This window comes from Sinohyriopsis cumingii, chromosome 12 (genome assembly GCF_028554795.1).
Source record: "Sinohyriopsis cumingii isolate HCF-2022 chromosome 12, ASM2855479v2, whole genome shotgun sequence".
Lineage (NCBI taxonomy): Eukaryota > Metazoa > Mollusca > Bivalvia > Unionida > Unionidae > Sinohyriopsis > Sinohyriopsis cumingii.
The window spans coordinates 11,980,204-12,001,533 of record NC_142972.1 but is presented as its reverse complement, the minus strand read 5'-3'; the positions used below and the strand labels follow the sequence as shown (position 1 = coordinate 12,001,533).

The 21,330-nt window shown below is 35.1% G+C and overlaps 3 protein-coding genes across 6 annotated transcripts in view; 2 read left to right on the top strand and 1 right to left on the bottom strand.

Annotated features, from left to right (window-relative positions):
* LOC149786011 (E3 ubiquitin-protein ligase rnf213-alpha-like) overlaps nt 1-21,330 on the bottom strand; it is a 353,460-nt gene that overhangs the window by 287,631 nt on the left and 44,499 nt on the right. For all 4 annotated transcript variants that reach the window (XM_089976308.1, XM_089976310.1, XM_089976309.1 and 1 more), the window contains exons 10-14: nt 21,020-21,239; nt 14,727-14,791; nt 13,553-13,850; nt 9,282-9,386; nt 125-232 (exon numbers count right to left, since the gene is read on the bottom strand). In XM_089976308.1, coding sequence (XP_089832434.1) covers nt 125-232; nt 9,282-9,386; nt 13,553-13,850; nt 14,727-14,791; nt 21,020-21,239 — 796 coding nt within the window. The remainder of the gene's footprint in view (nt 1-124; nt 233-9,281; nt 9,387-13,552; nt 13,851-14,726; nt 14,792-21,019; nt 21,240-21,330) is intronic.
* LOC149786013 (uncharacterized) lies at nt 1,664-6,865 on the top strand. Its single transcript, XM_089978070.1, has 3 exons — nt 1,664-1,795; nt 2,906-3,308; nt 6,843-6,865. Exons 1-3 carry the CDS (start codon nt 1,664-1,666, stop codon nt 6,863-6,865), a joined length of 558 nt encoding a protein of 185 aa, XP_089834196.1.
* LOC149786014 (uncharacterized) lies at nt 5,619-6,836 on the top strand (the record flags this gene model as incomplete). The annotated part of the gene is made up of 2 exons (XM_089978071.1): nt 5,619-6,275; nt 6,316-6,836. Coding segments are annotated over 2 exons (966 nt in total), but the record flags the coding sequence as incomplete, so codon positions are not given.

Below are 21,330 nucleotides of genomic sequence, written 5' to 3'. Positions count from 1 at the left end.
CAACAAAAGAACATGATTACAAAATAAATTGATTCTTATTATTTTATCAAGTCTAAACATAAAACAACATAATAGCATATCTCAAACCTATAACTCTCAAGAAAAACACAGTTTAGTTTCATACCTTGAAGGCAAGGTCACTTAAACACGTCTGCAATTTCTGGTGCAAGATACCCACTTCTGTACAATAAAACTGCACAAGATGTCCTGTACTCGAAGGATGTTCATAAATCTAAAGAAGAAGAAAACATTTGAAACTTTGTATTATATAGATGTTCTTTTCATTTACTTTTAACTTGCAATGGTAACTTTGAATACATTGAAGAATTTGATTATTTTAACAATAAACTTGTATTCCACTGGCTATTTTTGTCCACAAAAGCAATCTTGGCCCTCTCTCAATAAAGGCAGCCTCTTAAGAAACATGACTACATATCAATGGTGAACTGACTGCAAGTTGAGCATAACTGCAAATTCAACTTTATTACTTTAAAACAGTAGCACTTTTGAGGATCAAATTTTCTAGACAGTGTAAATCTCCATATTGGATAGCTGATCCTTCCTAAAATTCTCATCAATTCCATTTTCTGTGAAAGTTGCCATAAGCTAAATAGCTGAAACTAGTTACATTTATAATATTTAATAATGTGTCAAAGCTTTCAACAAAACATTCATATAAAAGCATGTATATATATATTATTAAAAGGACATGAAATTGTTGCCATTATTCCCCATGGTAAATGTTTCTGCACCTGAATATAAAATATATCTGATTCTTTATGCCTTCTAAGATGATGTCCTTGTTCCAATGTGTGAAGCATAAAATAGCTCCTCAATTTAAAAATGTTACTAATTTCTTTTTCTTTCATAATGTACCATCAGGTTTGTGAATTATGTTATAAGACTAGTAAACAATTCTACAACTGCTACAAGTATTTCTTTTTCAAAATGAAGCACAAATCAGCTAATTTAAAATCATCATCAACCTTGATGCAATTTCTCTTCACTGGACTGATGCTGAATATAAGGACTATTTTTTAACATAGGATATCTGGACTATTTTTTAAATGGACTATTCAAGGACTAATTTTTTTATGCTATATATTATGCAATTTTTCATTAAAAAAACAGTAGGTAATAAAACTATTTGCACTAGTGCAAGGATATTTGTGATGAGAGGTGAATGGGTCTTGTTATGCAATTGAAACAAAGCAATATTGACCATTGGGGGGCCAGCTGAACCCAGGAATGAGGTCACATGACTCGTTCAGCCAATGGAAGATAGTTAAGGAGTATGAATATATGGGTCAGCATCCTTAGCGTGACTTGCAAAGAATTCTTGGAGATACGGGTAGTATATTTAGAGATCATACATTTTACATTTTTCTTTTTTTTCCTTTCGATCCTTTTAATTGTTCTTGTTTTTTTGGCACAATTATTTCTCATAACTGTGAGGATCATTTTCTTGCTCGCACTTTGGAAAGAAGAAGGTTAGTAGAATTTTCTTTATGTACATAGCCATCATTTAATTTTTGGAAAGACAATGACAAAAGCAATTATTATGGGCTATTCACTTTGTAAATGGTTAGATCGGTATTTGAGGTCCGGGACGGATCTTAGACTAAGTCCGTCTTTTAATGTAACGGAAGTTTGTAATGTAAACATGAAGGGTATTGGTGGGCGCACAATCGATAAGTTTTTGCGCCTTGACATGAATGAAATCCGCTTAAGAAACCCCGATATTGTAATTCTTCTGATTGGGGACAACGATGTAAACGCAGAGACATCGCCAGAGGTAATTGCACATAAGATGGTCGCATTGGCTACGCTTTTACATAAGAAATATAAGGTTAAACAGATCGTTCTGTGTCAGCTTATGCCTAGATTCCCAGCAACGTTACACCAAGTTGGGGTCACGGGAATACTAAACCATAACAATGAAGCAGCCGATAAAAACTATAAGGAGATGTACTGTCACTTAGCAAAGGAGGTCAATGATATTGTGCGATCTGAAGTGTCTGCTTATCCTTATTTAACATTTTGGGACCATAATAGCAAATTTGCTTTCGATAGGCCTCATGTGAGGGAGAAGTTTCGCTCAGATGGCATTCATCTGTCCCCTAAAGGACAGTGGCACCTTTATAAGTCACTTCGGGGAGCTCTTCTCAATGCATGTTATAAAATAACGCACAATCATTCAACGACAACTGCCCACAAAGGGAGATATCAGGCCAGGTCCCGTACCTGTTCCTTTGTTTTTCGTAAACAACCTTAGTGTCTGCCATTGTGGAGGCACTGGGTCAGGTCCCGTACCTGATCCTTTTGGGACTTGTTCCTGGCAAGCCACTCTGTTCTACATAATAGGGGTTCCCCATAATATATTTGGTGCCCCCCCCACCGTTAAATGATTATATACCAAATCCTTGTTCTTAAGTATTAATTATTTCACAAGGGGTCCTTTTTGAGTGGCTTCCTGGAACATGTTTCAATATCTTTTGTTATCTGCTCACTTTGGGAGATAACAGGCCAGGTCCCGTACCTGTCCTCTTTTTCTTTTGCACTTTTGCATCAGCCTGTTGGCCTGATAACAGGTCTGGTTGCATACCAGACTGCCACCTTCTGTACATAAGCCATTTTGCTAAGGACAAAGGGTTTATATATATATATATATATATATATATATATATATATATATATATATATATATATGTATATTTGTGTCTATCAATGAAGAAATTATATCAGGTAACCTTACATGCACTGGTTTGCCAATGACAATATGTTCGTGCATTTTTCATTAAATAATAACATGCCTTGTGCGTAGGACCATATGTGGTAGTCCATTTTACTTCTTTCTTACTATTTACTATTATGTTTAATACATTAATTTTTCTAACTTAACCAGATCATGCCACCCAAGCGCAAAGCATCAGCAGGGGTTGAACGGGCTGTAAAGAGGGTTCAGTCATCTGGTACACGGATTAGAGCAGTTGATCGCCAAAAACAGCAGCATGGAGCGGGAGCAACACATGCAGATACAGTAGACCAAGCTACCGTTGACCGGATAGCACAGCAGGTAGTACAGCAGATTACACCTGTGATCACTGCTCAAGTGGACAGAAAGCTGGACAACATCTTGGAGATACTGCATGGGACCACTAGTCCACAACAACCTGCCATGTTGTCGCAGGAAACAGAGCAAGGGCCATCTGCCTCCTCAAGAGCCCAAACAGAAAGAAATGTTGAAACATCCGTTGGGGGAAGCATTGCACAGGCTACCTCAGCCTTAACTGGAGTCTCTCATACAGGTATAGGTACTCTGAGTGATTTATTAGCACCTATTAACATATTAGATACACACAGTCAGTCCAACTTTGTAAGCACATCAATTGATATAACTGCCTCTATAACTGATAAAATTAAGCAGCAGATTTGGGCTGGGACATAAATAGATTTTCAAAATCTCCTTTCGACATCCATGGACAATACATATAGATTACAGTGCAATATCACTTCAAACACATCTGAATTTAACCTAGTCCCCATGGCCAGGAAGTCCCCACTCTCGATCAATCAGTGGTTGACAGCATGGAACAGATTTACTACAGTAATATGCATGAAATCCCCTAGGTTGAGCACAGTGTTATCTCACCACATGGAAATCGTCATGAAGTTGTCTGAGCGCAGGGCTCATTGGAGATACTATGATGAGCAGTTTCGTCGCATGATAGAGAGGGGAGAGGCAAAGTGGGGTTCCACCCACCTTGAACTTTACATGCGATCTGTTCTGGACAGCATTGGTGACAGGACTGCCACCAGCACTGCCACATTACCATCTGCAGTCTCAAAATCAAATCCCCCAAAATGGGCCTGCTTTAACTACCATAAGGGGCTGCAGTGTTTAGCAGGGCTAGCTTGTAAATATCAGCATAATTGTTTCAATTGCTTGGAAGCCCATCCCTTCAGCAAATGCAAACTGCCCATTCAACACCCATTCAAATTGTTGCCAAAATATGCCCCAAAACAAGCTAGAACTGACAGAATGCAGCCCTTTCGTGGTAGCTACAAACCTACTCAGTCCCAAGGACCTACATCAAACTCCCTTCAACACAGCCAGCAAGGAAAAGGGGAACTGCGAAAACAGTAAGCTTCCTACTCCTGTTAAAGCTGAAAGGTTACAACATTGGTTGAAAGGGTACAACACTGCCAGGATACAAATTTTGATACATGGGTTTACATTTGGATTTAAAGTGGGGCACAAGGGTTCTCTGTCCCCATTTCAATCACATAATCTGAAATCAGCCATACAAAATCCACAGATCGTGCAAGACAAAATAGACAAAGAGCTTGAGGCTGGCAGGTTTGCAGGGCCTTTCAAGAGCCACCCTTTCTCGCTATTTCAGATATCACCACTTGGCTTGGTTCCAAAGAAAACACCTGGTACTTTTCGCATGATTCACCATTTATCACATCCTCCAGGGTTTTCTATAAATGATGGTATATCCCCAGAAAAAAGTGTTGTTCAATATCAAACTGTGGAACATGCTATTGCAATCATTAAAAAACTTGGTAGAGGTTGTGTTATGGCAAAAACTGACATAGCTAGTGCCTTCAGAATAGTTCCACTCTGCCCGACTCAGTATCATATGTTTGGCTTCTCTTGGAATGACCTATATTATTATGACAAGTGCCTTTCCACTGGCTGTAGCTCCAGTTGTAAAATCTTTGAATATTTAAGCACTGCATTATAGTGGGTGGCGGGACACAAATTGGGCATTGGTCACATGGTACATGTTTTAGATGACTTTCTTCTGTTGGAATCAAACTATAACACCTGTAAGGAGAAATTAGACCAATTCTTAATTCTTTGTGCAGATACTGGGGTTCCCATGTCTGAGGAAAAAACATTTCTTCCCAGTACAACACTGACCTTTTTGGGCTATGAACTGGATACAATCAAGATGGAGGTAAGACTTCCCATAGATAAACTCCAGAACTGCTACAGTCTGATAACACTCTGCCTACAAAAAACAAAAATGACGCTCCTTAATCTCCAATCCATAATTGGTACACTCAATTTCGCATGTGCAGTTGTCCTGCCAGGCAGAGCTTTCTTGAGAAGGTTGATTGATCTGACAGTGGGTGTGTCAAAACCACATCACTTCATATGCGTTACGAGGGATGTTCGGGCTGATCTGCAGCTGTGGTACACATTCCTAAGAGAATTCAATGGTAAATCTTTACTCCTCCCTGATCGCTGGCTGCACTCTGATGCCATTCATTTGCACACTGATGCATCAAGCACAGTTGGCTATGGCAGTGTGCTAGGCAGCAAATGGTTCTATGGCACATGGAATAAAGAATGGCAAGCGCTAGATATCACAGTCCTTGAGCTATATCCAATTGTTCTAGCCATCAAAATTTGGGCCCCTCAGCTTGCAAACAATTGCATTTACTTCCACACTGACAACAAGGCATTGGTTGATATTGTAAATAAGCAAACCTCAAAAGAACCCTTCCATTATGTTCCTTGTTAGAGACCGGGTCCTTGCATGCCTCAGATACAACATACTATTTCAAACCTGTCACATCCCGGGAAAGAAAAATGTTCTGGCTGATGCTCTTTCTCGATTGCAGGTGCACAGATTCCGGACCTTGGCTCCACATGCAGACCCAGAACCAGTGTCAATACCGGCACTTCCCAACTTGATTCACTAACAAACACACCTGATAAGCTACTGGATAGTACATTGACACGAATGTCAAAAGCAGCCTACCGACGCAGCTGGAACTTATATCGAGCTTTCACTGCAGAATATACATTGGAAACCTCAATCCCAGTCTCTCAGGCTAATTTGGCACTTTTCATCTCTTATCTGGTTAACAAGCACTATGCCTCAGCAACATTATCCTCATATGTATCTGCCATTGGGTTTGTACACAAAATCAATAATTATGCAGACCCTACAAACTCTTTTCTAATACAGAAACTGCTGCAAGCATGCCACAGAAATAAAGTTTCTTGTGATGTGAGATTGCCAATTGATAAGTGTATGTTAGAAAAACTTATCCATGCTACAACTTGCACTATAACTTCTTGGTACAAACAGCTCCTATTTCGAGCTATGTTTTCCTTGGCATTCCATGCCTTCCTGAGAATTGGGGAGATGACAGTGCAGTCCCTTAGCCTCCATAACCCTAATCTGTTGCACATTGATCAGTTGGCTCTTGATCACCATTCTATCACTCTGATATTTAACACCTTCAAACACAGGGTCAGAAGTTCACTTTAAAAATTAAAAAAAACACAATAATACTGCAGTGTGTCCGGTCTCAAATCTCCAGCGATACATCCAAAAGCGAGGTATGGGTCCAGGCCCAATATTCATGTATCTTTCAAACACACCTATAACTCGGGCAGAATTCAATGCACAGCTAAAACTCGCTCTGCAGTTCTGCAGATTTGATCCAAAATGCTTCAAGAGTCATAGCTTTAGAATCGGAGCAGCAACAACTGCTGCTGCGCAGGGCTTGTCCGATAGTCAGATTCGTCAATTAGGGCGATGGAAATCGGATGCTTTCAAACCATATATTAGATGTTCTGAACGTCACTCCAACCTCTAATTTCTTTTGGGGTTTCAGTTAAGTTTGCACACAAAGAGGTATCAGGTGTTCTCAGTTACATTTTGTTTAAAATCCACCTTCAAGTACATTTTCCATCATTATCATAACCTGGGTAAATATCAGGTTCACCACTAATCCCTACATTATATATAGATATGTTATATCACATTATTTTCATGTCACATAAATACTTGCGCAAACATTTCTTTCCATTTCAGGTCTAGTGAGTTCACAGACCTGAACACTATAATAACATCAGAATAGCAAGTGGGTTCACTGCTGATAAATATGACAGGAAAAGTACACACGATGAAACCTCAGCTGAAGTCAAGAACAAAATAACTTAAACGTGAATATAACAGCATTGATATTTGTTCACTAGGTGCAATCTTCACAGTTGGCACTTCTATCATTCTCATGTGGGAGTCACAAATGTCGGGGAGCAGGCTGAGAAAGGCACGGTTGATGCGGGCCACTGTCCATTTTGGAGCTGCACAGGCCCCATGCAAAGTGGGTGACTTGCATGGTTCCTGTGCTATGGCGGTCTCAGCTCCCAAATGGATTGTTTTTTGGTTTGATGGTTACAAATTTACATTCAGGTCTGAATTTAAACTATGTAGTTTATCACATACTATGTTAAAGTAATTTTGTAAATAACCTTATGCATGTTAGATCATATGAATATATTATTATTTTCAATACAATTGTCACTTATGTGGCCTGCATCAACAAATCGTTTTCAGTGTTATTCATCATGCTCAAATTCTTACTTTCCTCCTTAATTTTGTTATCCTCTCACACACACTTCATCACAAAGTGAAGATTACATCCAGAGAAACAGCATGTACCAAAGATAAATCTGGTCTAGCAAATGTAGAGCATCTTCTGTTTTAATTAATTGCCTATTTATAGTGACCACCTGCCAATGTGACCAGTGAAAGCTATTTTGCAGTCTCACAGATTCTTATGTACTATGCAATGTGAATGACACTTGTACTGGGGTGTTTGACATTTAATTCAAACTGTAACAATCAATTAATCAGTCAATACTCTCAATATCTTGGACACTCACTACACTCCTGAATAATGTTATGTGGATGCATCAAAAGGAGTAATACAGCATAACAAAAAGTGGGTTACTGTGACCTATTTTTTTGGCTTCATTAGTTTATATTTTCTTCCATATCAGCCTGTATTTTGTCAGCTATTCCAAATGTGTTTCTGCTGGCAAGTGATTCCTGTTGACAAGTAAATACCCTTTCTTTTATGTTTTCTTATGAACTAGTCATATTGCCAGATGCTTTTGTACTCCTAGCCACCAAGTACGAAAGAAACCTGGTTTGGGTTGGTTTCATGTTGTACAAAAGACAGCAATACAATTGGATTATTTATTACTACAGAAATTTAAGCAAAGTGACTTGCTCAAGGACAAACAGCAATAGCCAACCCAGTGGATGCATTTGGTATTACATACAATGTTTTTCGTATAGTGTAGAAAGATGATAACTCAGCTGGCACAGTGCCAGATTTGTAATCCAAGGGTTGCAGGTTCTATACATGCCCAGCCAAGCCAGAAAACTGCCTCAGTGTGTCTATTTGCATTGGGAAAGGCACTTAGTTCCCATTTCCTAAATTATGATATAGTCAATAACATTCTCAGAGTGTCATTAAAAATGCAACCAACATACACTGTAGAGCTGTTGTAAGAGTACTGCTACCACTAAAACAGTGTAAATAAACATTGACAAGTTTTATCTTTATTTAATTAACGTCATTAAACACACACTACTGTTGTCTTATCAAAGTTGTACCCATGATAATGATGCCAATGGGTACTTGGGTACTCGGGAACCTGCCCATTAATAATAACCCAGGCAATACAATGAATAACTGGATACCCTTTAAAAAAAACTATTCCAAGTTCAGATGAAGACACAAAATAATGATTACAGTTCAAGGCTCGTGTCATGACCATTTATTCATCATCACAGGGGTTCGTAATTGGCTGCTTACAATTTACTTGTCATACATGAAATATATAATAATACAAGGGAGAACACTTCTCTCCTTTCTCATGCGACCTATTTAAGAATCAATGCTGATATTTAAAGCTAGAAAGTCCTAACTTCATGCCTGTCCACGGTTCATGCGCCATTTTTCCTGCAACTTAAACGCACTTGTTTTGAGATCCAGATGACATTAACTGGGTCAATACCTTTTGCTGACAGCAACAGTGAGTACTAAAAAGTATTCTACAAAATAATATTTAAATATGTACTACAATTCAACTAAGAGAAAGCATAATATAAATGTCTGGTTTAACTAATATTAAATTTTTGCCCCACATTTGTGGCCTTGGAGCAAGTATTACCTGTTCAAGTCAGGGTCGCTTTTCACATGTTTACTGGACTATTTTTTATAAGCGGGAAACCCAAGACAGATAATTTTGTCATGGCAAAGGCAACACAAAAACTTGGTTACTGTGATATAAACTTCTTATACCACACTAGAAATTGTTTTTAATGACAGCAAGATCATTTCCAGCAGTCTGAAAATCCTGTGGAAAACACTGCACTTGCCGATCTAAAAAATGAAAATACAATAACCTTTATGGATACATTCCAAAAATGTTAAATATAAAAAGCATGGAAACCAACCTCTTGCTCCATCCGGCATTTGAAATCATGTACTATGCCATCATTCCATATCGAGGCTACTCTGGCTGATTTCAGGTTATCTGGGGACAGAAAACTACTCCAAACCTGTAAGATGCAAATACAGACTTAAAAACAATATGAGAATAATGATAGTAAAACTGATTGTTTAAGATTTTATATGGCACATGTTACCCCCCCCCCCAGCCGAGAGACATAGCTTTTTCTGTCCCTCTGCATCTACCCAGATCTTAAATCCCTGCCAAGCTTAAATATACAAGCAGCTGACACTTTTGCAATGCAACTGAAGATATCATTACAGAAATCAATAACAAATTGTTACCAAATAACTGAAGGTGAATCATGGGCAGCTCTATGAATGCCATGATTCACTTTGTCCTTTATACTCCAAAGATGAAGCAAACTGTGATGATCTACTGTAATTCAAAACATTCCAGCATAATTTCAGTTTTTGTTTTAATTTGTGCCCCAGTGTCCATCTGTTCATCCATCATTTACGCATATCTATTTCCCCTGAAACTGCTAGATAAAAATTCACTAACCTTAGTACATACATACATTGGGTAACCATCTACAAGATGGGCTTTTGATATCGGAGTTCCTATACCTGAGGTCTCTATGAAGTCAAAGGTCAAACATATAATCAATGTATTAAGTGTACTGACAGCTTGGGGGTTCAGATAACACTGCATGAAATAGAGTCAATGGGATAAACATAACTTGTGAAGTACTGATTATCAAATGCCTTGTTTTTTTTATCGCAAGCCATAACCAATATCCATATAAATGTAATCTTCTTTTTAAACTTTGAATGCCTCTTCTTCTCTTGGTATCTTAAATGAAAACTAATTAAACCAGAGGAATGGTGAGTGATTTACTGTCATAAATATAATCCCACTTCTACATCCCACCAAATTCCTATTTACTGATATTAGTCTGTAGTCTAAAAACAATGCTTAACTCCTCAAAACATAGTGTGAGTACAATAACTGATCAAACAAAGTAAACGACTAGTTAAATAAATGAGTCAACACTGCATTGAGCTACCATGACAAAATGGGTAATAACAAAAAAGAAATTACTGAACCAAAATGATTTATCATTATGCAGATCTTCATGTGATACCCATAATATTTACCAAGTTTTAAGGAAATCCTTAAAAATTTGTGGAATTAGTCGTACTAATAAGATTCTGACAGACACTGCATTAAGCTACAAGACAAAAAGGGAAATAGTTCTAACAATAACTGTGGAGCGAAGGGATTTGTTGATTTGTGCATCTTCAGGTAATGACCAAAATATAATGTTCACAAAATTTTACTGCAATCATCAAAAAATGCAATACTGTACTAGTTTTATTAGCAAGATTATGTGCCAGATGGCAGGAAAGAGAGTAGATAGATGGATGGACATATGATGTATGACATCTCATAAACTGGTATAAAGATGTTTTATCTTGTTAAGGAGCATTCTACATATAGTACAAGCTTCTGAGAGGGTTGTGGTTGAAAGGTGAAGTTGTTTACATTTGCAACATGCACAATGGAGAAAATGTTGGTATACCTCTGTGTTACTTTCAGGTAATGTAGCTGAAATTTCTTGGATATTGTACTTGTTGAAATTGTACATAATCTACACACAGAGCTAACTAGAATGACTGCTCCCTTGTGTTGAAAAAATTAGCCTGGATTAGTCTAAAGTACACTATCTATAGCAGTTATTAAAATAAGGAAAACAAACTTTACCAGTCTAGACAATGCCAGAAAGTGCAAGGAATAAATTACCAAATATATAAAAAATGTAATGAAAGTTATCATCTCCTTTTTTTATAATTTACCTCAGAGGTCCAGTGACACAAGTTATGCTGTTTTTTTTCTCTGAGTTTATCATGGTATAAACTGACAGTTGCCAAATCACACAGCAAATAACAGCACCCAAAGGGCGTTATGTAAGCTGTGTGAGTTTGCAACTGATAGTTTAACCATGATAAACTCAGAAAAAATGTTAAACTCTTCTAAATGCAATTACTAATAATTTTATTTATTTTTTATTGTTATTTTGTTTAGAGCATGTTTAAGCATATGAATTCTTGTCGAGGCATTGCTGCATAGCTATAAATAGAACAAAGGATTCTCCATATGCAACGTAATATCAAACAAAAACTTCTACCAATGGTAGGGGATCTGATGTTTTGAACATTCCATAGCATGGTCTTAATCATTTATCTAAATTGGCAAATGTGATCTGAGTAAAAGTTCAATAGTCAAAGGAAAGGATGTGTTGTTTTGTTTGACATACTAATCACTTGGATTTTATGCTATCATGTGTTCATTGTGACTTGGCCGAATTGTTATTGTCCAGACACATGAGTAACCAATTTTCACACCCTTAAATCTATTTTCATGTTGATTAACATAATAGGCTACCGACTGGGGCTACATATAATGAAATTAAAACTATTGGTAAATGGTTATAGTGATGGGGGTCCAATAGTCAAACAGTGCAAGATATTGACACTGACAGTTACATTAGGGGTGTAATGGATCTTCCGACCCACCCCACATCATAACTATCAAGGCCGGAGTCTTACCTTGTAGGACTGTGAATCCCATTGTTATAATGTTAGCCTTTGAACCCCCTCCTCCAAATCCCTATATCAATTTACCCAAAGTTTTAAATTCATTTGTAATGAGCTGTATTGTAAGAGCTGTAACTCCAATGTAATTGGAAGATTTTGAGTTTCACAGCTTTTCTTTTTCAAATCAAGTCAAAAAAAGAATCATTCAGAAAAACAGCAAAAATGTGTTATTTGATTCTGTCAAATCAATTTACTAAATTTTCTAAATAAAATATAAACCCAAATTTTTTATTTCATTTTAAAGGTATGCAATGTATATGTCTTCAAGTTTAGTGTTTACATTTGTTACTTTGCACGTGCCTCTATTTACAGAACTTAGTATAAAGTAGTTCTCCATACAGTTTATACAGAAATATATGCAACAGGATCTGATCACATGATTATGTTCTGACCAATGGAAATCTTCTCTTTATTTATTAACTGATGCAACTGCAATTATACAAAAGTAAATCCCATCAAATTAGTTCAAAACATTATATGGCAATCACAATCTGCAACTTGTTTTTAAAACATACTGAACAGCTGTATCCCTGAATAACATAAGTCACTATTTATCTATAAAAATATTCAACATAAATATGTGGATCAAGAAACCTCTGTATTATCTACTGTTAGATATTGTTTTATACAGAACAACTATATAAATATGAAAGCAATTAATATGTCTGACTCTTATATTAGTTTTCTGATTCTAACATTATTTGATAAAAAAAATTTCTTATTAACAGGATGGAACACTAGAAGAAAAAGTGTAGCAAGATTTGAATAATCAATATGAATTTTATACAACTGTTACCCCCTGAAACCACAGAACTAGGCTTTGTCCCATGCACACACACAAACAAACCTCTGCTATTTTTTAAAACTTATTCTGCTACTGTCTTTCCTTTTTAAACAAAGGTTTGCTATTTATAATGCAAGTTTACACATCATAAAGTTTCTATAAATTTATATGTAGTCATATATGAACTCAATAAATAATTTCAAGAAAAATTTTCAGCAGTAGAATCCATAATGTATAGTCAAAAACTTTGACACCAATGTAATCTCATGATTCTCCCAGTTACATTTTGTGGCTCATTTTCAAAACACTTTTCCACAGTGAGCTGGAATAAGGACACCTGTCACAAGTTTTAAGATTTTCTGATTTACATCAGTGGTTATAATTTCACAGATTTTTTTCATATTTTGTAGACTTTGCTAATGTAGTACTATCAAACCTAAATGTTTAACTGTATAAATATTGACATATATCAGCCAGTTAGAAAACACAGTAGTTAACAATAACTGTCCTTCAAATTCCAAGTCAGTAAAATAAATGTAGTACATATAAATACGGTTCCACTATATGTAAAGCTGAATAACACTGGGCAATAGCAATCACTTCGTGTTAGTTACAGCTTGTTCAAGTATTTATATAATCAATGTATCCCAAAAATAACACAGGAATTGTTAAAAGCACATCAAATTTTGAAAACATTTTTACAACGTAAGTATGGAAATTAATGTCCTTTTTTTTGTGTACATAACATCATTTCAATGACCAACTGTTCAAAACAGGTTTTGTCTTTCTATAAATGTTACTGAAAATAACAACTGTCACAGTAAAACTTACTAAAAATGTTTCTTTCAGGTTTGAGCCAAGGAAAAGGCGGAAGTTTTGACTTAGCCAGTCACTTATTAATCTCTTGTTCTTATGCTTAAGCATATCAAGATGGGTTGATGACTGTGATGCTCCCATATTTTCTTGAATGTTGTCATAAAGTGCCATGACTTGCAAAAACACCTGGACCACTGCTGCTACAAGCTCATGTAGTATCATCATATGCTGCATTTCTTTGAGTGTAGTATCAATCATGGAACAAGCAATCCTGTAGGTCAAGTCTACATGTTGTTGAAGAATTAATTCAGTCCTATAATTTAAAAGGATAATAAATATTAACAATTTTCACCTAATTTATTTTCAAATCCATTAAACCAGTATTTTGTAGTTATCCAATGTATATACTTGCTGTTACTTAAAATTCAAGTAAATGCTTCTGATAAGTAATGGTTTATTTTTACAGTCAAATCACTGTTCATTGAGTCTTTACATTTGTGGTTTGTGGCAACTAAAAATTCCACTAATTAAAAGTTGGTACTTTACTCCTAATAAAGTAAATCCAATGTGTCATTAGGAATACATTTTTATCCATGAGTGATAGTGACTTCTGTGTACTTCAAGCCACCAACTTAAGAGCCTGTATAACACCACTCAAACCATTAACTAACATTATTATGTTGATTTAAAATGTTGGTAATTTTTAAACTTCTGCTTACAAAAAATGTGATACTTTTTATTTCTATAAAAATAAAATGAAATATTTTAACCTCTGTGCTGATTAGCCACTGAAAATATTTCTTACACGATTTATTTTTCTCAGCTGAATCCATATCCTTTTCTAATTTGAAGGCAGATTTTGCTTAGGAGAGGTAAAAGGCAGTTCAAATGATTTACCCGACACATTAAAATTCATTTGTATTACTCACATTAGGCAACTGTACATGTATTCAATAAAATTCTTCAGAGGTTATTACAAGCAAATTATCTACATTCTTTGCATTCATTACTGTTTGGCAATTTTATAAGTACAGCTAACTTCCAGGAGGCATGCCTTTGCAGCCACATTAAAATTGCCTATGAAACATGCTTGAACATAATTTTCTTGTCACATTCAAAATAAGAATCTCATTACCTACTCAAATAAAATGTGCATGCTGATGCTCACATACCACTGATAAAAACATACCATTTATCTGGCTTTTTAAAATTCTCCAAGTATGTCCGCAATTCCACAATGCACCTGATCATTTGCTATGGAAAAAAATACATGATTTATGGGTAAAACATCTGTACATCAAGATACAATTTATCTAAAAATCTTCGTTTAAAATTTACTTACAAAATTTGAGGAATCGTGGGCAATATGCATATCTAAATATATCCCCACTATTCTACATACCACACCTACGGCCATGAGGGGTACGAGTCTATACTCCGAAGAATGGTCACAATTAATCACAGATCACCATCGTTTATCTAAATTTACAACCCTTTCATGTCTGGATGCTTCTAGACAAATTGTGATCAGTAGTTTGTCAGAAACAGTCATTCAAAGTTTTTCATTTTGCAGAAGCAGACAATTTGATTAAAAGCTTTATCTCAATATGCAGTTAAAGTCTGTTCATTGTTTTTTCTGAGAAGAGGTAATTTCAAGACTGCTCTATCTTAAGTAATGGCTGCTATATTTGAGATGGATCAGCATCATCTGAACAAATCTTAAAGTATGCCATTATGATCTCTGCCAAGTTTGATGGAAATTGCTCCAAAGGGATTTTTTTTTAAAGTTGAAAATGGTAAATTTTTCTCCTAAAACAAAGTTCAATTGAAAAGATCTAAATTGCCTAAAAAAATAAAAAATATTGCTTAAATTTTTGTACGATAAAGAATACAAGATTAAAATCATATACAATTAAGGTATTTTTAAAAAATATCTTTGTATTATTTTTAATCTTGTATTTTGAAGTGTCATAGTTTTGAATGATGACTTCATGTTTCAAAAACAACCAAGTGTAATTTAGACATGTCAAAATACCAATTTATTGTTTGCTAAGGATATTTTTCATCAAATCTCTTATCAAAAACATAAATATTTGTTAACTTTGGTCAGGTATTTCACTGAAACATTGAAGGTTTTAACCCTGTATTTTGATATTCTATATTCAAGTCAAGAAGTCTGCATTTCACACAGAAGATACAGATACATGCTTTACACACCTCAAACAAACATGTATTGTTTGCTAAGTACACCTAACACTTGATAACTAGCACACAACGGGGTCCACAAACATAGACTGCACTACTCCTAAATATCCACTAGACAACTGTGCTGTTTAATGACTGATTCCTTGTTTTACAATCACGTTGATAATAAATGTTAATAACATGTTTTTTCTAATGAAGTTGTTTGTGATTCAGGATAAATTACATTTATTTATAAAGTGTCCAACTGGTTTCAGCAATCATCATGTGTACATGAAAATATCTGTGTATTACATCAATGCTTTTTGTTTTGTTGATTAGTCTGGTTCCCAGAATGGTATTTATAATTTAGTGCAAAGTAGGTAGTCAATGTAACAAGGGAACTAGACTAACTACTGATACACCACCAAACAAGATTCAATTTTTTTTAAAAACTAGTGACATTTATTTTGTGAGACAATTGTCTATGTGGAAACTCAATTTTTGTATTGTTCAATTAGCACATATTGATGTTGTGATTTCAATGGAAGTAATAGTGAAACTTCTATTACACTTGAGGATATCACTAAGTGCCAATTCAGGAATTCTCTGAAACTAGATTGCCCACAATGGTCCATATCTGTATTATGATGATTACACTTAAAAAGAACTAAAAGATAGAACTAAAACACAAATTTCACTTAATAAAAATTATTTAATTGGCATTTAAATACTTATGTATTGCGTACACTAGGCATCAGTGACATTCTCATTGATCAAAATTTCCTTGAATATCTGTAATTACAGTGTACTAAGAATGCCATTTGGAAAGAAAATGTAAAAAATTATATGACTTCTAATTAAAAGTTGATAATTTCATAAAGCTGAGTAAAATTTCCAGGATCATCTACCGTTTTCAAACATAAAACAAACAATATATAAGCATTTCATTTAATAATTTTGATCGCGATTTTCTTCAAGTTCAACAAGCAAGGATCAATTTTAGGGTATTTTCTGGTTTAAAAATTGGGTTCAATGCCTGTCCCCACATTATAAAAGGGTTCACAAGTTATCAGGGCATGAGTCATTGAGGGAGTGGTGTAGGTATTTCTTATCAAATCTCTTATGGAAGAAAAAAATACAGTAAAGATTGTTTATTGGTGTCACAGCGGAAAGGGGTATTTGGAATATTATAATAGAGAAATATATTATCCAAATTCATCACTTATTTTTCAAAATGTTTGTTTATTTATCCATGTTGATGATGTGGGTAATATTACTGTCTGAGCTAATTTGTACTGGTAATATTAGCAAAAAAACATTTGCATAAATATTGCATATTTTATCATGAGGAAAAAAAAAGAAAACCTGTAAATTTTACCATCTGATAAAAGCATCAACATACATGCACATGTACCATCCATGACTTATAAAAATGTCTTTCTTCAAAAATTATGACTGGTAAATTACTTATTACTTAATTTATTATTCTGAGATTGAGACCCATTCTGTAAATATTTCTTTTGTCATCTACACATACTTGTTTGCATCATAATCCACTGGTAATGACTTTTGAAAACATGGATTTTTAAATTTGATGACAGCCAAAAGATTAACTTTTTTGGACAAAACATGTTATCACAAGCAAGGATCATAAGCCTTTCCTTGTGTCAGAATATGACTTTTTGTATTTTCTGACCTGGGAATTTTCCGCAATTTTCCCAGCTGTCAGAATTCAAAATGTACAGAGAGATATGTACTTACAGCTGTTCTCAATAAACATAAATGTAATGATAGCCAAATTACTTCATCAAGAAAAAAGAATGCAAAAACATTTCTTTTCCTGCTTCATTTGCATTGAACCAGCAACCGGTGATTTCTAAAGTAGTTGTTATGAATAAGGTGTGATTATTCCGGTTTTGTTCCCCTGGCACCTTCATTTAGCCTTTGTTATTTACACACTATGAATGATGTGTGACTGTCATGCTTCCGTTACCCATCACCTTGTTGCTACACCTTTTGTTAATTAAATGACTGCCATTGTTTAACTTTCTTTGGTGTGTCAGATGATAAAAATGTTATAACTGAGCCTATTTTCTCATGCAAACTACACAAATCAACGCTATAACCAATTAAATGTTACAGCAAAGGAATATTATAAAAAAATACAAGATAATTAGGAGTTTGGCTGAGGAGATTAAACTGAAACATTCTAACATGTTCGAACAGAGGAAGCATTGTATCCATGAATGTAATAAACAAGCTAAACTGTATTTTTGAGTTTTTAATTCTGGCAACAACTAATGAAATAAGAAATTATGAAAAAAAGAAAATTATGAAATAAAAGAAATAATCACCATTTATAACCATGCAGGCCATTCTTCATCTCATTTTGAAAGGCCACTTGTTTTGTTAATTGTGAATGTACTCTTATTCTCAATCCTCCCTACTCATTATCTTTATCAACAATTAAGACATCTGGTTTCCTGCTGTCATTAACAACTAGACAATGGCCATAACAGCACATACTCTTTAAACAATATCATTAATGCATACATGTGACAGAACAAAGAAATCCGCTTCATGCAAATCAGGAGACTTTCCAAATTTGGTCTGAAGTTTTCACTTCAAAAGAGGGTCAGGACTTTTAATGATAAACTGCAAATTTATAACTATGGTACATATCTTCATCTTTCTTATGAAAGCACCCAATTTGTGAGAACTTTTGTGCAATTTCCAAGTCAAGAAACATTATTTTGATTATTTCTGAAAAACTATCTGCTACTGTTATTAGCAGCTTATGTTTATGTCTGGCTATAAAGCCGGCGATCAGCATATACATCTTTATCTACATTTGATACAGATTCTGTGAACATGGATTTCATAGATGTACTTGTGGTCACATTTAATATGCTTTAAAATCTGCTTTAAAGGCTGGGAACAATGTTCGTTGAGTTCGTTGATCTGTGATAGCTTCACATCCTTGGTAGACTCCCTAATCATTATTTTCAGTTCCTCTCCCCACAAATAGTATCATACCTTCCAACGGGCATATTGTGATGCCGTCAATTGTCACCAACACATTGTCAATTAGGGGGTTGCAGAGATATTCAGTACCATGTGCCAAATCAACACACTGTGAAACTTCATCAAAATGCACAGCTATTAGCTTAATGCTTTTATCTAGCATATTCAGATTGAAATTCCACATTAGGTGCCTCTTCTTTTGTTGTCACATCATGTGTGCAAGACCTGGGTGTGGCATGATATCAAACTCCTGGGTAATAAAACTGATGGTGTAGATCATGCCTCTGTTAGTGCTCCAGATCGCCTTGCCATATGCTTCTGACTTCAGTCCAAGTTTTCCCCAAATTAAGCTGTTTGCTAAAGCATACTGAGTCTGTTTTTAAGCATTTACCACCCTATCTGGCCAAGAAAAGCACACCACACATGGCAGCATACATGTAAGTGATAAATGCTGCATGCCATCTTGGGCAGTCATGTCATCTCAGCAGGCAACAGGTGGTTGTGAACACTGATGTCACATCCAATGGATGCACACAAAATGGCAAAGTTTAACTGATCTTGCTGTCTGTAGTTCCCACAAACCAATTGTCAACAGTGTTTTCTCAATTGATGAAAGCTAGCATGTACTTATCACCTGTATCAAAATATTTGGTCCAGAACAAAATACCTGCACATAAACATCAAGCTGGACAACAGTCGATTTTGTTTCTGTTAGACCAGTTTTCAGTAATGTGTAACAAAATGTGTACTGTTATTGTCAAGCTTGAAAACATGCATTTCTAAGTGCAGTCAAGACTGATGCAGTGACAGTAAATATTGTATTCAACTCAAACGTTTGTAAAGTTTATTTGAATCTAAATTACCATCAGTACAGTTTCACAAACTACAATTCCAAACCCTATGGAGCTCAACTGTTTCTTGATATCTCTCAACCTGACATAGGATAATCCTTTAAAAATAATAATAAATTCACATGGGTTATGATGACAGTAATCATCTTTCGAGCCATGTGACATACTCTAATCAACACATCATGTCCACTAAATATAACTATTGCCCTTCCCGATTCTTTCTCTTTTATTCTTCTGTTAGTATAACATTTCAACAGGTTTATTGCTCTTTTTCATCCTGACATGTTGCTTTATGTATGACGATTTAATAAAAATAAGCAAAGCTTAACCATGCATACATTTAGCATCACCAAATATGCGCCATTTAAAGTGTCTGAGATACTCCAGTAAAGTTAGCCTGATCTCTTGCCCAATTCCAGTGAATCTAATATTAAAACCATATCTAAATCAAAATGGACAAGCCAGTACATTGCAGAAATGGTGGGACTGTATGCAAACAAAATGGAATAATTAAAAAAACCACTGAAATGCTGAAATCAGATAAAACTTAAGTACTGAAGAATATAAAGCATAATAAATACTAGCCATGAGATACTGGGAAACCTCTTCGAATGGTATAAAACTCTGCAATGAAGAAACATTTGATGGATAGCAAGAATGGTACCAAAACAGTACACTAAAAAAATGATACCAATAATGTATGATACAGCCAGAACAGCAAATGCAGAATATTTGGCCAAGTTATTTGATGTATTAAGACCAGTCAGCAGCAAATGTATACATCCCGGTGGGATATCTTCATGGCCAATGATCTTCTAAACATCTGGTCATTTGAACCTTGTTATATTTTCAGCAATTCTATTTCCTTAAAGGCTGTTAAGTGGAAAATCAAAATTTATTTTCATTTCACTTCAATTCCTCTAATTTCTTCTTTTGCAACTAAAATTTCAAATCTCAGTTATACTTCTGTGGAACAGCAAATTCCACAAAAGATGCTATTATGATACAAGGAGATTCACTGCATCAAAATATTAATTATGCCAATTGCAGTTAATTTTAAGCATCCAATTTTTGAGAATTAAATCCTATTTAAACATGTGAATTGCATGTGCTGCTTCAACATGCAAGGTTTATTCTTCCTGTAGATATTAATATATAATTAAAGTTTTTGATGATTAATCATGTAAGAATAATCATCAGATTATACATGGGTAGCTGAGTACATACTGTTCAGCAGCACGAAGGCAAATTTTTCAACCCTCAGGCTTAGCACTTGGGCTCAGATTCATTCCATGTGCAACGTCATCCAACTGCACACGGCATTTAATTCCAATAATCCAAGGCAATTACTCGCTCCTAATTTTGTCATAATTCAGCAATAATTTTATTTATTTTTCTGTTAGTTATGTCAGTAACTATTTACCTTGTTATCATCATTTATAAGGACTGCTCCATATCCGTATGATGGTCTTGTGTGTCTAATGTAGTATACACATGCAGCCACACAAATTTCTGGTGGCATGATTTGGAGCTTAATCAATGTCTCTATCTCAGGTAGCCTCAGAGCAGCCATCAGAGTGCGTGGCAGAAAGTAGTCCAACTCAAATAATGGAGATAGAAATTTAACCACATCTTGAAAGGGTCTGTAACAGAAGCAATTGAAAAATTCTAAGTTTGATTTAATTATCATGTACTTATATGTTCCATCTGAAAAGCATATAATTATATACAAAC